This window comes from Lycium ferocissimum, chromosome 6 (assembly GCF_029784015.1).
Source record: "Lycium ferocissimum isolate CSIRO_LF1 chromosome 6, AGI_CSIRO_Lferr_CH_V1, whole genome shotgun sequence".
Lineage (NCBI taxonomy): Eukaryota > Viridiplantae > Streptophyta > Magnoliopsida > Solanales > Solanaceae > Lycium > Lycium ferocissimum.
This window is the reverse complement of record NC_081347.1, coordinates 72052371-72071912: the sequence shown is the minus strand read 5'-3', so window position 1 is coordinate 72071912 and position 19542 is coordinate 72052371. Positions and strand designations below refer to the sequence as shown.

The 19542-nt window shown below is 31.9% G+C and overlaps 1 protein-coding gene and 1 long non-coding RNA gene across 2 annotated transcripts; one reads left to right on the top strand and one right to left on the bottom strand.

The window, feature by feature from the left end:
* The first annotated feature begins 5261 nt into the window (after positions 1-5261).
* LOC132061001 (uncharacterized) lies at positions 5262-8423 on the top strand. Its single transcript, XR_009416080.1, has 3 exons — positions 5262-7005; positions 7160-7212; positions 8183-8423. It is a non-coding gene; the product is annotated as an uncharacterized LOC132061001 (long non-coding RNA).
* A 4021-nt stretch (positions 8424-12444) lies between these two features.
* Positions 12445-13633, bottom strand: LOC132061000 (uncharacterized). The gene has a single exon (XM_059453887.1). It carries the CDS (start codon positions 13211-13213, stop codon positions 12854-12856), a length of 360 nt encoding a protein of 119 aa, XP_059309870.1. The 5' UTR covers positions 13214-13633; the 3' UTR covers positions 12445-12853.
* Between the last annotated feature and the right edge of the window lie 5909 nt (positions 13634-19542).

The following is a 19542-nucleotide window of genomic DNA, read 5'->3' as shown; positions in this document are numbered from 1 at the left end:
CCAACATTTCAATTATAGTGTGTATCTATGTATATATAGTTGTGTTTAAATAATATATATATATATATACTATGTCCAAAATACAATTAATATAACGAGCGTAGTTTTTAATTGTATCTAAAACTTTATTTTATTCGTGTTTGCTACGAAAATTTATTAATACTTTTAAAAGAGAAGACTTGTTTAAAAGAAAATTATTTTCCTCTCTTTGAGATAAAATAATAGCAATATTTGACCATCGATTGATATTTTTAATTTTAATTCGATTAATTTAAAAGTGTAAAATACTTATTATTTTTTATCAAATTTTTATTTGGATAATTTTAATTCACATTATTAAATTAATTTTACATTTTAGTAAATATTTTCGGTTTAGCTCATTTTACTTGTCATGTTGTCTTTTGCATGATTTTTTAAGAAACGTGAATTAGAATTATAATTTGACTAATTTATCTTATTCATTATTTGATCTTCATTTGATATTAATCTCTTTTCACATTTATTAGAGTAAGAATAAAAATAAAAAAGTAATTAAATTGTATCTTATTTTTTAAATATATATATTTTAAGTATATTTATTTTAGTAAACATAATAAATAAATGACATGGCGGAATAACAAATACAGCAATTAAATATTTTGAAGAAAAGTAATAATATAAGGTCCATATTTTTTGTTGTGCAATAATTTCATTGCTCTCTCACTAACGGGTTAATATGCATGTGGCAATGAATCCACTATTATTGACTTGATGGGATACTTTGGGAATTACATGAATATTGTTTGGTTTTTTAGTATATGGGTGCACCTTTTTTTTTTTTTTTTTTTTGACGTTGCCTTTTTTTTTTTTTTTTAATATGGGTCCATTTTTTTTTCCATGAGTATTTTAAGTATGTTCTTTGTACAATAATTTTATTTACTCCCACTAATGGGTTGATACGCATGTGGCATCATTATTGATTTAATTGTTTGATTTTCTAAACATTTGTTTTTTAACATTGTTTGTTTCATTAATATAGGATTCACTTTTTTTAAATATCGTTTGATTACGTTAATATGGGGTCCACTTTTTTTTTCCGTGAGTTTGGATGTGGTGAGTTCACTTTTTTTTTTCTTTCCTTTTTTTTATTGCTCGGTGTTGTTTAGTATGGGGCCGAACCTTTTGGACATTATTAGTTTGCACTATTTTTATGCATATAATATATATATATATATATACACACACTATGTTCAAAACACGATTGATATAACATTATAATTTGTCTCGTATCTAAAACTTTATTATATTAGTGTTTGCTAAGAATACAAAGTCGCACTTTTTTTTTTACATTGATTTTTTTAAATATGGATTAACTTTTTTTTTTTTTAATATATTGCTTGATTTTGTCAATATGGGATACTATGTTCAAAACACGATTAATATAACATTGTAGTTTTACGCTTCATATTTAAAATTTTATTATATTAGTGTTTGCTACGAATACGCATAGTGTTTAATATGGGGCCCACAATTTTTTTCACATTAGTTAGAGCAAGGAAAAAAAAAATGAAAAAGTAATTAAATTCTATCTTATTTTAATATATGAGTATTTTAAGTATGTTCTTTGTACAATAATTTCATTTGCTTACTAATGGGTTGATACGCATGTGGCAATGAGTCTATCATTATTGATTTAATTGTTTGATTTTCTAAGCATTTGTTTATTAACATTGTTTGTTTTATTAATATGGGATTCACTTTTTGTTCTAATATTGCTTGGTTATGTTAATATAGGGCTTTTTTGTTCGCGTGAGTTTGGATGTGGTGAGACTTTTTTTTCTTACTCGGTGTTATTTAGTATGGGGCCCACCCTTTTTTTTTTTTAAGGGACAACGGTCGATGAAGTATGGGTCTAAACCCATGCTTTATATAGTTTTTTTTTTTTTTTAATTTTATATTCCCTAGTGTTGTTTAGTATGGAGCCCGCCCTTTTGGACATTATTAATTTGCACTATTTTTATGCATATAACATATATATATATACTATATTCAAAACATGATTATATAACATTGTAACAGAGTATCTAAAACTTTATTATATTAGTGTTTGCTAAGAATACAAAGTTTGCACTTTTTTTTTTTTTGTTTATTTTTTTTTAATATGGGATTCACTTTTTTTTTTTTTGTTTATATATTGCTTGATTTTGTCAATATAACTATGTTCAAAACACGATTAATATGACATTGTAGTTTGTGCTCCATATTTAAAACTTTATTATATGTTGTTTGCTATGAATACGCATGGTGTTTAATATGGGGCCCACATTTTTTTTAATATTGTTTTTTTTTAATTATGAGATTCACTCTTTTTTTAATATTGCTTAATTTTGTTAATATGGGGTTCACTTTTTTTTTTCCGTGAGTTTGGATGTGGTGTGTTCCAATTTTTTTTTTAATATTTTGGTTGGTGTTTAATATGGGGCCCACAATTTTTTTTAATATTAGTTGTTGTTTAATATATATAAATTTTTTTTTGGTACAATTTTGTTTAAATTTTTTTTTTTAATTATGGGTTGTTTAATATGGAGCCAAAATATATATTTTTTTTCATGGAGGGGCCCCACAACGGACGACGAAAAGGGAGAACCCATGCTTCTTAATAGTAGAAATATAAATAAACAGAGAGTAGATGAACTCACCCGAAGAATGTCCTTAAAGGTGTTGTCGATATAGCTGAGGAGGAACTTGGCTTCTCAATGCATCACATGGCCTGCATTATGAAGGTCGATCAAACAATAAATTCAAGAAAAACATTAACTGATACGTACAGAGAAATCACAAACATGAAACTCGAGCGGCAAGGACGAAAATGCTTACCAGACAAACCTTAATACCACCGAAAGGAAAATCTGGAGTTTGCAAACATATCCCTACACACACCTTATCTCCCTTTCTAATGACCACATGCACCGTTTGCATACATGTTGTTCTAATAATGGCGTTTGATGATCTATGAAATTTGTTCTAAACGTCAAGCTCGAGGCAGAACAAGGAGTACATCCATTAACCACTTGAATTGTTGTGATGAACTCCACTATTACCGTGTGCCTTCATCAGAAGCATTTCCCACAAGAAGAAGATTGCAAGAGCTCATGAGGCACCAAATTGATCTTCTAAACCGCGAAATTTATGAGTTTGAAAACTTTACCTTGAGAGAGTTGCCTTCTCTCTGATTGAGAGCCCTCACAGCCCAGTCACAACGACACAATTATCAGGAGCGCCATTGTGCTAATAGCACGTTCTGCAAGCCATTTAGTTTAACTCTCATATCCTGCATTCATTCTGGTGATAGTTTCCATAGATCACTTCCAGAAGTTCTGAATTTTTTCTTTGTCGAATTCCTTACAAAAGTGTTTCTGACTAATAAGAAGTTCAGTTGCAGGAAAAAGATAGGTTTATGTAACTGATAGCATGTACACATATGTTGAAGTTAACCTGGTAATGATCTGTTATTTTGATACTATCAGTGTAACTTTATTGTATAGTTATGCTGGTCTAATTATGTAAGTTTTTAGATGATGAAGTTAGATCCTAACAATTCCCTACGATTTGCTGGACTATTTTTGTATTATTGGGTTTTAAGAGATCCTTGATTTATCTTGTGACTCAACTAATTTATGTATTATAGTAGTGGTCGTTGTTGAGAAAAGTACAACTCCAATAATGCCCTTTTATTTTCTCATTTTTGGTTGTTATCTGTTATGTTTAAGTGTGATGCAACTAACGTATTTATATAACGACGGTGTTTAGGTCAATATGTGCGCATACTCAATTAATCTAATCTACCAGGTGTATTTTCTTATTTATTCTAGAGGATAAGGCAAATAGGAAGAATTCACCTTGTCGACTGGGGTTATTCAATCTTTTGTTTCTGAGATAGGAATCCAACTCTTTAACAGATTCGTTACCAAAGCTAACTGTTTTGATAACAGATGCTTGAAATGGTGGTTTCTCTCATCTATTGAAGCTATTTTCGTGTTATCTTGATGGAGGATTATAAGCTGCAAAAATTTAAAATAAAAAAAATTGTGAAGAAAAAATAGTTTTACCGCATTTACAGAGTTATTTGCCGCTTGTGATCCTCCGCAATTGTTTTGCTTACCGTGTTCTAAATGGATTATCTTTGTACATAGTAAACGGATTTCTTAACACAAATATAGGCTTTGAACCAAAATTATTGAGTTCTACGAAACCTATAGCTAAAACTGTGGATCAGGGTCAGGTGTGATGAGCACACAGGGGCGGGTGTACCAAGAGCCCAGGGTGTTCACCCGAACACCCTGGACAAAAAATTACAGTGTATATTTAGGGTAAATTTTATGTGTTTATGTACATATATTAACTTTTGAACACCCTGAACATATATTACAGTGTATATTTAGGTTCAATTATTTTTCCGAACACCCTGAGTGAAAATCCTGAATCCGCCACTGTGAGCACATGGAACTATATATCATGTGGCTGAGACCCCTCACAGTTCCAGGACAATGATACAATTATTAAGGATTTGCTCTACCACTGAGCTAATAGCCCGTTGTGCGAGCCTTTTGATTTGATTCCCATATCTTGCATTCATCCTGGTGATAGCCTGCACATAGATCAACTTCCTGAAGTTTTCAAATTTTTGCTTTGTCGAATTCTTTAATGTAATGAAAGTGTTGTACTCTAATCCAACTAATTAACAAGTTCAGTTGAGGGAAAGGGATAGGCTTATGCAACTGATATCATATTCCTATATGTTGAAATTGACCTACAAGTATTTCAATTTCCATCGGACGACATTCTTGAAGGATCAGGGTAAACCAACAAAGTTTCCAAGCTTGCAGCGAGTTAGGTAGAACTACTCTAATTCGCTGCAAGCTCGCAAACTTCATTGGCCGTGTATCACATTTGACGTTACAATCCAGCTGTAGCACTTCTTGAAGTCACCTAACATGTCTATGCTTAGTGCTTTTAAGTTCGATTCAACAATAATTACATTTTAATTCTTTGCTAAGTTTGAGTTTAGCTATTTGAATCTGTACTTTCCATGTCGCTTTATTTAATCGTTTCTTTTCGTTCAAGATCTGTTGAAATGCTTTCAGTATAGAATTAAAGACTTGATATTCGAAGTAACAAATTGAAGATGTATTCCTCTCTCTCTCTCTCTCTCTATCTATCTATCTATCTATCTATCTATAAATCTCTTTAATTGTATTTCCTTTATACCTTCATCTATGTTCCTTTTTCTTTCCTTCAATACACTGATAGTTGACAGTACCTTCTAGTTACTGATTACTTCCATATTTTCAGAAATTAACTTGTTAATTACCTGTTATGATGCACAAGGTAGCATCCTGTCAAAGGGAAGTTTTATGTGCTAAATTGTACTTTTTTTTTTTAATTTTATTTTTGATGATAAGTAGCTTGTACTAGTTTATTTCGTGAGCAATTCGTTAAGGCAGTAAGTGTGCTTTCATCTCAAAGAAATAGTCAAGGCTATTGTTGGTGTCCTTTTTGTTATTAAATATATGTATAAGTATGGATATTTCTTATAAATGATTAGCTATTCAGAACAGAATATACGTGACCTACTGTAAAATTCTAGAGTTTCTATAGACATTTGGATCAGACTTTATTGTTGCTTTAGAACATATATAGTTATGCTTGATCTAATCATAACAATAAGATATGTGGATGAAATAAGTGACAGAAACATGAATGCATCAGACACCAATTGCACATAGATTGCCTTACCATATCTGATGCAATGTTTTGCCTTAATCACTACCTTAACTTTCCGCGCCCCCCCCCCCCCCAACCCAAAACCCTCCTCGGGAATCTGAAATTTGACATCAGCACCTATCCCCTGACACTCAAACCTTAATATTAGACTATTTTAGATTAATTTAGGTCCCTAACTTCCTTAGAAACTTGCTGAACTGTTTTGCTTTTGTTGGAAAGCATAGAACTGCCTGGCCCTTTATTTCTCCCTTCCTGGCTATTATGTGTGATATCAAGCGTGATTTATCTGACTATGGCATTAATGAACATTACTCTTAAAGACGATGCCGGTGATTCCACCTTTGTGCTTACTAAACCTATTGGCTGAAACTTCTCGGATACTTTTGAGGATTGAAATGTCTTTTTTTTCCCTTTTGGGTTGGGTTTTTCACGCTGACAATTCTTTGTCTGAGACTCTATATATTTTCTTATTATTCTGCTCTATGTGTGTCTATATGCTTCCATTGTTGACTATGAATATTACATGTCTGTGAACAATTAAGATTTGTTGCTTCATAATTAGGAATCTCTTAAATGAGCCTTGCTCTTCAAATAGGAATATTTTATGTTGTTTCAGTTAGTCACACTTTATTGGCCCTTACTTTACTTATATGTTAGCCTCTTTCGCCATGTCTAGCAATTACCTTTTTAAGTACATTTACCAATGAGTATGCATCCTGAAGGCAAGGTGAAAGGCTAGAATTAGAACTTTGGTGATGTGTGTTTACCCAATACTGCTAATTCTTGATTGTCGAACGCATACTGGAACCACTTTGCAGAACAAACTACTATATTAAGATGTCAAACTACTTAACGCTCTAAGAAGTCACTGTATGCAACTTGGTATAACAAGATGGAACGTAAAACCGAGCATGGCTAGAAAGCTTGCAAACTAGAAACAGCAAGCAGTCAGAAATTAGTAGAAAGCTATCAGGAGACCTTTTAAAGAGTTTCAATACTCTGGTAATGTCAAACTTAAAATTTGAAGGTGTGTTCTACTACTACAATTTGATTATGATCTTAGTATGTTGAGTGTGCCCTTGCAAGTGTTACAATTGTAACGTGTTACGTGACAATAGCTGCATGCTTTTCAACTATAATTGTTGTTGAGGAACTCGTGTTGTGGTTAAGATTTTGAAGTGACCAGTAAGAGTTGCGTAGATTTGTCAAGTAAATCCCCTTGTGCACATTCCTGTTTGTCGAGTAAGTCCTCCTGTCCGCACATTTTACTCCCAGGAGTTGTTTCAGTTGGCCTTGAAAAGGCTTACGCAATTTCCTATACTAGTTAATAGAAGCCTCAAACTTTTTGCGCTGTAGTTGTTTTCTTTACGATTTCCTCTGATTGCCAATGTAACAGGGATTTTGACTGAGTTTGCTATACTCCATGGCTTCCATTTATTGTCTTCCCAGGTATCCTTCTGTGTTTTTTGTCATTGTGATGTTTGTGTTATACAAAGGCAGTTGCAGGTATTTGAAAACCTGAGCGGCCAGAACAAGAAACGGTCTTAATATAAAAGCGAATAGGATGACTCTGGCCAAACTGAGATATTGGATTATTGATCGTCTGCTGTCAAAGGGTCAAGCGCAGATGAGCACATTGAATTATTCATATGGCCGAGACTCTATATTTGTCTTACGAAATCTATTGAGTGTCTAAAAATTATTAATTTAGAGCCAGTAATATAAAAGAACTAAAATCTTGAAGATCCAAATCCAAAAACCTTGAATTTTGGCTCCGATTCTAGCTGAGAGTCCGCACAGCCCAGGCACAACGACACAGGCACGCTCTACCATTTAGCTAATATAGCTCGTCGTTCAAGCTGTTTAATTTAATTCTCATGTCTTGCATTCGTTCTGGCGGTAGCTTGCATAGATCAACTTCCTACAGTTTTGAACATTTTCTTTGTTGAATTCTGTACGACATAATGAAAGTGCTGTTCTCTAATCCAACTGAATAACTAGTTTAGTTGATGGAAAGGGATAGGTTTATGGAACTGATATCATATTCATATATTGAGACTGATCTGCTAATGATATATGTTATTCTGAAACTGTAAGTGTAATTTTATAACATAGTTATGCTGGTCTAATTATGTCAGTTTTTTAGCTGATGAAGTTAGATCCCTAACAATTTTGCTAAATTATTTCTGTATTATTGGGTTTTAGAAATCCCTCGATTTATCTTGTGACTCAAATAATTGAGCTGCTGTAATAGTGGTGGTTGTTGGGAAAATGTAGAACTCCCATGCCCTTTATTTTCTCATTTTTTGGCTGTTATGTGTTAAGTCTGATGCAACTAACATAGTAGTAACATATTTTATATAACGGTGGTGTTAGGTCAATTTGTGCATACTTGATTAATCTTATCTACCAATACCAGGTGTATCTTCTTACTTATCCCGGAGGTTAGGCGGATAGGAAGACTACACCTTGTCGCCTGTGTTGATATTCAATTTTTGGTACCTGAGATCGTCACTCCAGCTCTTTAACAGATGCTTTAATTTATCACATAGGAAAGCTATCTTTTTTTATAACCGAGAAATCTCTGAGTGTCTGTGGCATATAGTTTGAAACTCTGAATAATGGATTCCCCCTTTTATATTTCTCTGAAATAGCAGCCTTTTGTTGGAGCAAAGTCTAATCTACCCATACGGATTGTGTTCTTACCATTAGACCAGAGCGCGGGTCATTGAAGAGCTAATCTAACTTGTGATATTTATTCATCTAGAGATGATAATGTTGATAGTGATTCTACCTTTGTGTTTGCTGAAATTATAGGCTGAAGATCCTCATGTTACTCTTATTTATGTCTGAAATCATTTCTTTCCTATGTGATTTAGAGGTTGAGTTTATCAGCACCAATCTTAACACATCATAACCTTTAGAGAAGAAATTTCCTATTATGCAGCCAGCCTTTGTTGTATGTTACACTATAAGTTTTGTAGTATCAATCTGTATAAGCATTGCAGCTTTTTAAGATTATGGTGTCTGTTGGGTTATACCAGCAAATGAACTAGGTAAAATTTATTCGAATTTGGCAAAAACTCCCGGTGAGAATAAATACGAATAAATATTACCAACTTAAGTATCGAAAGCTATGTTACTGAGTCACTTTAAGAATGTTGGTTGCACTAGTGTTAGATCCTAAAAAATGCATCACTAATGCAACACGCACATATCGGGATTTCTGAAGATCCTCAGAAACTATTCCGACAAAGAGATGTTTCTATATCTATATATCAGATCCTTCAAAAATGCACTGTTTGTATTAAAAGAAAATTTAAATGTGCTCGTCAAAATGCGCTAGTCTGCACACCCGTTGGCATTTTTTGAGAATCCTAGCGACACAGCCGAAAAGGTAAAATAGTGGTGGTCTCAACCAAATACTGTTAGATGTCTGGGCAACAATTAATTTTTTTCAACATGTTAAGACTCTCAAATGAACCTCCTAGTACAGGGACAATTTAGTTGATGATTTCTTTCTTAATAAAGAATTGAGTCAAACCAAACTCTGAACCCCTGAAATTAATATATTATTTCTAAATTAAATGAAGTGCCAATTTAGTCTTCTACTTTTATGTAGTAGTTGTATTCAACCAGTTCAAAGTATGACAAGAAAAGTATCTTATAAAAGGAAAAAGAGAACCAGAATCAAAGGCATATTCTAAGGAATTTGATGACTAGTCCCTACTTTGGATATGTCATGGGATCCTTCAAAAAGAAACTATATAAAGTGCCATTTGTATCTATAAGCTTTATCTTCAATATATAATTTTTGTTTGTTGATAATGAAAAAGCTCATATTACATGCAAACGGTTATTTTTATCACAAGAACCTTTGATTATGAGAGACAAAAAGGGTTAAAGTAGCAAAATTTGTATGCAAAGACAATGATTACCATACAGAGACGAACCAACGGTTGGATTCTGCCAGCATTAAAGGAGGGACATAACTTTAAAGTAACAATTATTCAAAATATACTCTTCTCACAAAACGACCAAGAAAATAATAGGCAGAAAGGATTTGTGTATTTGATATTCTTTGGGTATTGGAAAAATCCTCGAGGGTCAGTCACAATTTAAACTTAGTGAATATTGAATATGCATGGCCTTTAATCCTTCTTTACGTCCAATTTTTTATTGTGAGAGCTTGAACTCATACGATGTGCTACACTAGTGATTAACCATACAAATAAAAATATATGTATATGTTATTTTAGGGAGTAATACTTAATAGTGGTGCAGTTTTTCGGTGTTACGACTTGGTGCTCTACTATGAAGAGCCAAAAGCTCTTGATGTAGGAAGGTATGGTCCAGTCTATTTACCTCACTTTGCGTCCTATTTGAGACGAAATTAAGCAAGTGTGGTATAACGATCTCATCTTCTTATGACACACACTTGGCCCACGTTATGCTTTTTTCACTAGACATGTCAAGTGGGAGTACTTGCGTATGTGGGACTTGTGCATGTGTTCACGGTAGAAAACTAGCTGAAATTGGAGATGAACTACTACAACAACATACCCGTTATAGTCTCATCAGGTGGGGTCTGTTTTACTCCGTTTTTTATGTATATTTGATCATTTGGATTATTTCACTTGATTAATGGGTACTTATATATTAATATTTTCATTAATCATAATCTAACAACAACAACATATAATCCCACCAGGTGGGATCTGTTTCTACTCCCTTTTTTTATGTATATTTGATCATTTGGATTATTTCACTTGATTAATGGGTACTTATATTTGAATATTTTCATTAATCATAATCTATTTTTGTAACAGTTCGAGAAAATATTTTTGAATTATTTAATTTTCACAGTTTTCTCAATGGAAGTGATTAAACACAAACTGGTCTAAGTCATCAATTTAGAGTTTAGACATCATGATCGAAGGTGAATATTCCCAAATGAATAAGAAAAGAGATTTGTATGACACATTATTAGAGGCGATCATTGCTAACAGAGTCAAGATTATTTTCAAAAACATCACCATGAAAATGGACAAGTGAAAAAAAAAATGTATATCTAAATAAATTAATTGATTGTCACTAAATATCCATAAACCCTTGCATTAACAATAAACAATCCACAAAAAAAAATAAAAAATAGAAACAACTTTTTTTTCTAGTTCACATGGAAGGGGGAAAAACAAGATACTTATAGTCAACAACTACCGCTGTTTAGAACTTAGAACTTCCCACCCTCCCCCAACCACCCCAAAAAAAAAAAAAAAAACACAAACACAAACCAAAACAAAATAAATATAAAGGAAAACAGAAAAGATAGAAAGAAAAAAGTGAAACCTATTTGGATTAGAGTTGTGCAGATAAAAAGTAGTGCTAGCAAATATTTGATAAGATAGTCTAGATGCAGGCAAATTGATCTAAACACTGTCATTATATAAATCAAAATGAAAGTCTCATATTTACTAGAAAAGAAAAGATAGAACTGTTTTTTTCACTTCATATTGAGGGAAGAAAAAAATTAATAGTCAACAATTACTATCTGGTCAGACTTACCTTCCACTCCAGCCACCATCTCAACAACAATAGTAACTGTCTTAATTCCAAGCAAGTTGGATCTACAGACTCATATTAAGCTCATTTCATATCGTCATCGTTCTAAATAAATGAAAAGGAAAAATAGAAAATGTAGAAAAAAAGACCCCTCACTAAGTGGGACTTGTGCAAGTGTTCACGGTAGAAAACTAGCTGAAATTGGAGATGAACTGCTACAACAACATATCCAATATAGCCCCACCAGGTGGGGTTTGTTTTTACTCCATTTTTTTTATGTATATTTGATCATTTGGATTATTTCACTTGATTAATGGCTACTTATATTTGAATATTTTCATTAATCATAATCTATGTTTGTAACAATTCGAGAAAATCTTTTTGAATTATTTAATTTTCACAATTTTCTCAATGGAAGTGATTAAATACAAACTGGTCTAAGTCATCAATTTAGAGTTTAGACATCATGACCGAAAGTGAATACTCCCAAAATCCCAAATGAATAAGAAAAGAGATTTGTATGACACATTATTAGAGGCGATCATTGCTAACAGAGTCAAGATTATTTTCAAAAACATCACCATGAAAATGAACAAGTAAAAAAAAAAAAACATTTATCTAGATAAATTAAGTGATTGTCACTAAATATCCATAAACCCTTTCATTAACAATACACAATCCAAAAAAAAAAAAAATAGAAACAACTTTTTCTTCTAGTTCACATGGAAGGGGGGAGGGGAACAAGATATTTATAGTCAATAACAACCCCCAAAAAAAAAAAAAAAAACAAACAAAATAAATAGTAAATAAAAAGTAAAACAGAAAAGATTGAAAGAAAAAAGTGAAACCTATTTGGATTAGAGTTGTGCAGGGGGGGGGGACAAGATATTTATAGTCAATAACAACCCCCAAAAAAAAAAAAAAAAAAAACCAAATAAATAAATAGTAAATAAAAAGTAAAACAGAAAAGATAGAAAGAAAAAAGTGAAACCTATTTGGATTAGAGTAAAAAGTAGTACTAGCAAATACTTGATAAGATAGTCTAGATGTGGGCAAATTGATCCAAACACTGTCATTATATAAATCAAAATGAAAGTCTCATATTTACTAGAAAAAGAAAAGAAAAGATAGAGAACTGTTTTTTTCACTTCACATTGAGGGAAGAAAAAAATTAATAGTCAACAATTACTATCTGGTCAGACTTATCTTCCACTGCAGCCACCATCCCAACAACAATAATAACGGTCTTAATTCCAAACACTAAAACAAGTTGGATCGATCATATGAATCTCTACAGACTCATATTATAGGCTCATTTCATATCGTCATCATTCTAAATAAATGAAAAGGAAAAATAGAAAATGTAGAAAGAAAAATAAAAAGACCCCTCACTAAGTGATTTTTTTATTATAGTAGGTATTTGTCGGAATAGCCTAAATGTTCGTAACCTGACCTAGACACTGCCGTTATAAACAAAATAAAAAATGAAAAAAGAAAAAAGAGAAGCCTCACTAGTTCTATTTTTATCTTATTTTTTTGCTTCTTCTACCGTTGTTGGTGCCGGTGCAGGTGCTGGTGCTTGTGCTGGTGCTGGTGTTGGCGTTTTAGCTTCTTCTTCTTGTGTTGAAGTAGTATTAGGTACACCACCATCAATACAACTTCTACATTTTCTTTCAACCCAACCTTCAATATCATCTTCACCATTACCACTAAAATGTCTACCACCACATAGCCTAGCAATAATACCAGCAATAACACCAAGTATTGTTATTACTGCTAATACTACTAGCAATGTCTCTATGGATCCATGTGTACTACTTGAAGATGATGATGATGAAGAATGACTTTGTTCTACCACTAGTGGTGGTAACTGTTTCTCATTCTCCATTTTTTTTTTTTTTGTGGTTTTCTTCAAGTTCTTGCAAGTGTGAAAAAAATGGTGTGGAAGAGTGTGTGGGAAATATATTGAGTTTGATGAAAAAGGAGTACTCTTGGAGAGCTTAGAGTGTTAAAGAGGGTTTTTGAAGTTTGAGGGTGAAAGTTGAGATAGCAAGAGGTTTGAGTTGGAAAAGAACAGGATTTAGTGAGATATACACTGTGTATAAAGAACTTTATATCATCAGTGAATTTTAACACATTGTAGCTGATATCTTGTCTTATTTTCTTAAAATACTAATTCATTTCAATTATTATAGACACAATTATCTATAATTATCTTTTGAGTGATCCGATTATATAGAGAAAATTTACATTTTATTACTAAATAAAAGTAAAACTCAAAAGAAATTATATAGTTTTTGAACTAAGATTGGTGATGGGAGATGGTAAAACGATTGTGGTGAAAGTTGAGATATATAGACAGAGGTTGGAGTTGGAAAAAGAAAAGGATTTAAGAGCCTGTTTGGATGGGCTTATTTTAAGCAGCTTATAAGCTGCTTTAGATAAGCTAAGTCAAACGAGCCCAATTATTTTTTTTGAGCTTATTTTAAGACGAAAATGATTTTAAAGCCCGCAAATAATCTTTCAAAAAAAAAAGCGAAAACAGCTTTTTATAAAGAACTTATAAGCCAATCCAAACGGGCTCTTACTAACTTATTTACACATATTCTAAATAATTTTATCTTATCGACATATTATTACATGTTGTAGCAAATAAATTAGCTTATTTTTCCTAGCATATTAATTTTACTTTTTATGGATGCAAATCACAATTATTTGTAATTATCTTTTAATAATTGAAAGTGTACACAAAAATCCACATATAAACATAATTGAAGTAAGGATATCTTCTGTGTGTCATGCAGCTCAAAATCTGTACTTAAAATTCTAAAGTATTCAACTGTTTTTGGACATTAAGCAGAAATACATACATTCCATTACATACATTATAAGTGTACTTAATCAAGGGAAACAAATTAAGATATTGTCCTAATCATAACTTTCAAAAAAGACAAAAATAAAATAAATAGTCTTTATAAATTATTGGACCCACTATAATTTTAAGAGCTACATATTTTCAAAAAATGAATCCTAATTTCTGATCTTTCATCAGCTTTTCAGACAACAAACACAAGTCCACCTCTTAATTATTGTTTTTCCCCATGTAGGGGCCATTATATTTCTTGCATAATTAAGTGTACACTAGTTTTACTTCAAAGTCCTTTCTTTTTAGAGTTTATCTACTATATGCTGATAGTATTATAAATTTTTATTATACTACTAGATCACCTAAAAAGTAATTATGAGTTATCATTCATAATAAGTGAGATTAATAACCTAAAAAATAAAACAAAGTTACCTGCTGCAAAAGACTAAAATAGATGATAAGATTCATAATCTAAATCCTTCTCCTTTTCTTTTCCTTTCTTTTCTTTTTATACAAAAGTCCTCCTCTTTTTCCATTTTTGCATTGTTTAGTAGAGTACTAGTAATTAATTTCTTAAATCTCAGCTTTCACCCACAAATTTTTACTATCTTACATCACAATCATAGTTCAAAATCAATTTTCTTTTGAGTTTAACTTCTCTCTAGTGATAATGTATTTTCTTAAACTATTTAACTGTCTAAACAAAAGTAATTCTAAATTTATAATATAATTGGCTTTTATTATGGCCTAGATCCTAGTGCCCAAAGGTCACCACTTCTAACCTTGGGTTGAGGACTTTGTGATCATCTTTTATGCTATTTATTTTTAACTTGTTGCCTGTTAATTAACTTTTTTTCTTCACTTTGTTAATTAATTTAAGGTTAGTTTAGGTCTTTTTAGGTGCAATTTTTTTTTAAAAAATATTTAAGGTCCAAATGTCATTACAGTCCCATTATAGACTGAAGTGCATTTATTTTAACACAGGTGAAAAAGGTGCTGTTACAATGCCAGTGGTGAATAATAATACTTATATTTATTTCTTTATGTGGCTACTCCCAAAAGTTCTCTCTCTTGGGGTGTGGGTAAAGGGGGATGGGGTGAGTAGAATTTTTGTCTTCATTGGTATCACATGTTTGCCTTTAAATATGAAGTGAGACCCCCAAGATTTTGTTGAATAGTTTCACTCTTATATGTATAAAAAATAAAATATATAATATCTGTTTTTAGTTTGTACAAAATTTCCCACTTTAAGAAATAGGGTTAAATTTACTCTTGTAATATTTAGATTGAGCAAGTTAATTTGTCCTCGGTTAGACTTTTCGTCTAATATTAAAGCTCCTCATTAGAGAAAATGGCTATTTTTTCCATTAGCCCCTTGTGAGCTCCATCACCGAGAGTAATTTTAAACCATAATAAAATAAAAATTAACCAAAGGCATCATTGTATGCTCCACTTTTGTTGCCCTGATTTACATCCCGGAGTACTCCTATGGCATAGTTGTAAATTTGGACCCTTTTTGAAGAACTTGGACACATGAATTCCACCTATTTTACATTGAAGTTCTGTTAATATTGATAAAGCAAATACGAGACCATTTGTTATTTAGTTATTCTCCAATTATTGTTTAGGAAGCAGGTCATAATTATTCATGTAATATCCAAGATTGAGCAACTTTGTCGTGGACTGTCGGTTTAATGTACTCTCCATTAGAAAAAGATGTCTCACGAGCCTCTAACGCAGCTCAAATCCGAGTGTTTTAAAAAGTTAAGGGGTAAATTTGGATCTTTTTTTGAATGATTTGGATACTTGAATTCTGCTTAATTCACACTGGAATTCCATTAATGACAAAAACAAATACGAAACAATGAGCAAGTTGAACTTGTTCCAAACATGAAATGAGACCTCCAAGAATTTTGTTGGATAATTTCATTCTTACATACTTTTTGTTTTTTGTCCCATTTTCTGTCTTTAGTAATTTTCCATGTTTGTTTTTTGTTCAGAAATATGAGAAGTTATATATTATATATACATATAAAGGCTAAATGTCTTTCTCACCCCAGTTGGCAATTTTGACTACTAGTAATAAATTTGATGTGATGTAACATTATTTTTACCTGAACCAATCCTATTTAACACTATGAGATATACATATAGATATAGTGACATTTCCATAAAGTCATCTGCCGCATTGCTGAATTTCTGTATAACATTTGTCTTGGTCTTTTGGAACAGATGGTTGAAAAGCTTATACACACAAAAGGTATAAGAATTTTGAACAAAAATGTCCTTGTTTTAATTCAAACTTTAGAAAGGTTCTTTGTTGCTTTTATTTTGCTTTATAATTCTAGGTGGTGAAAATTAAAATTGTTTACTTTCTTGATGAAATTTCACATTTATATCTTATTTTCTTTTGGCCAAATTGCTGGTATAGTGGAATTAATTCTGATTTACTGGCTCAAATGATCAGATGTGTGGCTCTTGGCTTTACAAAACATCTACTTGTGGTCTTGTGGAGCTGTTTTTTCTCAATACCAGTGAGTAGGGGTAAATTACACAAATAGCTACTTTTATGACCATTAATTAAAATATAGTCGAAATTTAAAAAATATTCAAAGTTCAGTTTCAGAATAAAATTTCTGACCTCGAGGATGGAGTTTCAAACCTCGTCTCTAAAAGGGTCTGAAGTTTGAACTACCAGTTCAAACTTCAGAACTCACGGTGGAACTTAGGCTTTGACAGTTCATAACTTCAGAGCGCACAGTCCGAAAAACAGAAAGGAGGAGGAGGAGGAGCTAAAACGGACTGAAGTTCGTCAAATCTAGCTAAATTTAAAATAATTTTTAAAATGTTAATATGTTTTAACGAGTGTTCATCAAATTAACTACCTAGTGCCATTTCTACCAATCATAGGGAAGAAATTATTATTATTATCATTATTGTTGTTGTTAGTTTTTGTTGCTATTTTCTGTAATAAACTAAAAAGTATTATGTACTTTACGTCAAACAAAAGTAAGCAAGCCTGGCTTTTGACTCCTAATAACATCCCTTTTTGGACTGAAAATCCGCCAGAATCTATGCATCTGGCTTTGCATAACTATTTATCTTTTTGGAAAAAATAAAACTTTACTTTAAATAAACAATGGACTGTTGAAAACTTTTCTATTGGTAGATCTATTTTGTTTCTTTTAGTGGATTTTGAAGGGGTTAGAGATTTGGTACAGAAGATTTTAAAAAAGGGGTTTCGGTTTGTATTCCATAGAGTGGGAAATGGGCAAATAGTTATTTTTCACACCCCTAATAAAAAAGCAGTCATCTTCTCAAAACTAGTCAATATTTTGTCATGCACTAAAAAATATCTGGACAAAAGTACGTCTATCTAAAGCACGAAAATACTCCATAATGTGATGGAGTACTTTGTGAGTCTACAACTGAGACAACTCAAGAAGAAAAAGTACTGGAGTTCGTGGTTCCACAACTGAGAAACTAGAGAAGATATCTTGAGTTCATGATTCTACCACTGAGAACTCAAGAAAAGAGTCATGGAGTTCATTGTTCTACAACTAAAACTCAAGGACAGGGTCATGGAGGTTATGGTTATACAACTCAATTGAGTTCAAAACTTCACCGGACTGTACTAGGGTTTCACATGTAAAAGTTCAAAACTCCATTGCACTGTACTAGTATTTCATATAAAAGGGAGTTTTTGAACTCCAACAGAGTGTGTGGGAGTTTCCCTTGTAAAAGCTTCAAACATCAGCACATTCTGCTGGAATTTTTCTGTGTTTTAGTGATGAGTATTTTTATCCAAATTTTATTTCTACATAAAAAATGACCATTTTTAATTACATTTCAAATGACGGCTAAACTTTGAATACCAGCTCAAAAGTGGCCATCCCACATCATTTTTACCTTGGAAGAAGGATTTGGAGGCCCATTTCTTATCAGGGGCCCATTACATATCAACAGCATAAGCCAGCAAGAATCTGGGCCCAAGCCCAGTTCATCTATATCCTCCCTATCGATTTTTGTTAGGGCAATTTGCACAATGGCCTTATTCGGAGGTGGTCTTTAATTTTTGTCCATCAAATTGTTGGTCTTTAATTTTTGGCCTTCGCATAAAACTCTTGGGTTTAGGGTTTGAACCCCGCTTTGTAGGAAAAAAAAAAATCGCAAGGCAGAGTTTGACTGCAAACTCTCCTTATCAGGCAGAGTTTCAAATTTTACCTTAAGGCAGAGCTTGATTGCAAACTCTACTTAAAGAGTTTGACTGCAACTCTACTTAAGGCAGAGTTTTGGCTTCAGGCATAAGGCAAAACTCTACCTTAAGAGAGGTTTGCATTTAAAAAAAAAAAAATCTTTTTTTTTTTTTTACTCAGTGGATTTTGCAAAACTCTTCCTTAACGCCTAACTTTTGCCCTAATAGACCTAATTTTGCTACGAAATTCTGCCTTGCAAAATTATTATTTTTTAACTGAGCCGGGATTCGAACCACAAATCTCGGGGTATTAGGCGAAGGCCAAAAATTAAAGCTAAAGCAATTTGAGGGGCAAAAATTAAAGACCAGTGCCTTTGAAGGGAAATCCGTGCAAAATAAATGTTTTTGTTACAAACATTCTTGGAACATTTTCTTTTAGTCATTTCTATGGAAAATAATAAAAAGAGTCTCACAAACATTTGGTACATTATCAAGGAAAATCAAAATGAAGAATCTAGAAATATTAAAGGATTGGAGTTATATATTATTAATGTAGTTTAACCTATTATAATAGGTTATTTTGTTTACTAGGCTAGAAGATTAAACATGCTATAAATATAACTATTGTTGCATGTTAACTTGACTTGATGGTGCACAAATATCACACACTTTTAGTGCATAACACGACTTATTATACTCATTATTATTCTTAAATTAGTACATTAACTCCCTCCCCTTTAATTATACTAAAAGTTTGTGTACGTGTGCCCATCACATGATTACAATTTGTACAAAAGAAATTTTAAAAAGATAGTAATATAAAATGAATAATGTGTTTGCAAATCGTGTCAATTATACACTGCAATTGTACTTTCAATAAAATATCCAATATTCTCCTAAAACTTTGAGTAATATGAGAATGTACCACAAAAAGTTCCTTGTTGTTTGAGCTTTACTCCATAGTCCAAAGTGATTGCTCGTATGAATGCTTTAACCCCACATGCTTTATATATTTTTTTAAATTTATTTTTTGTGTCTTCATTTTATGCTAAAAATTGCGAATTAGCATTTTTGTAGAAACAAGTAAACCATAATAGTAGATATTATTGTGAGTGCCAACGAAATGTTATACTCCTAATACTAATAATTAATAGTG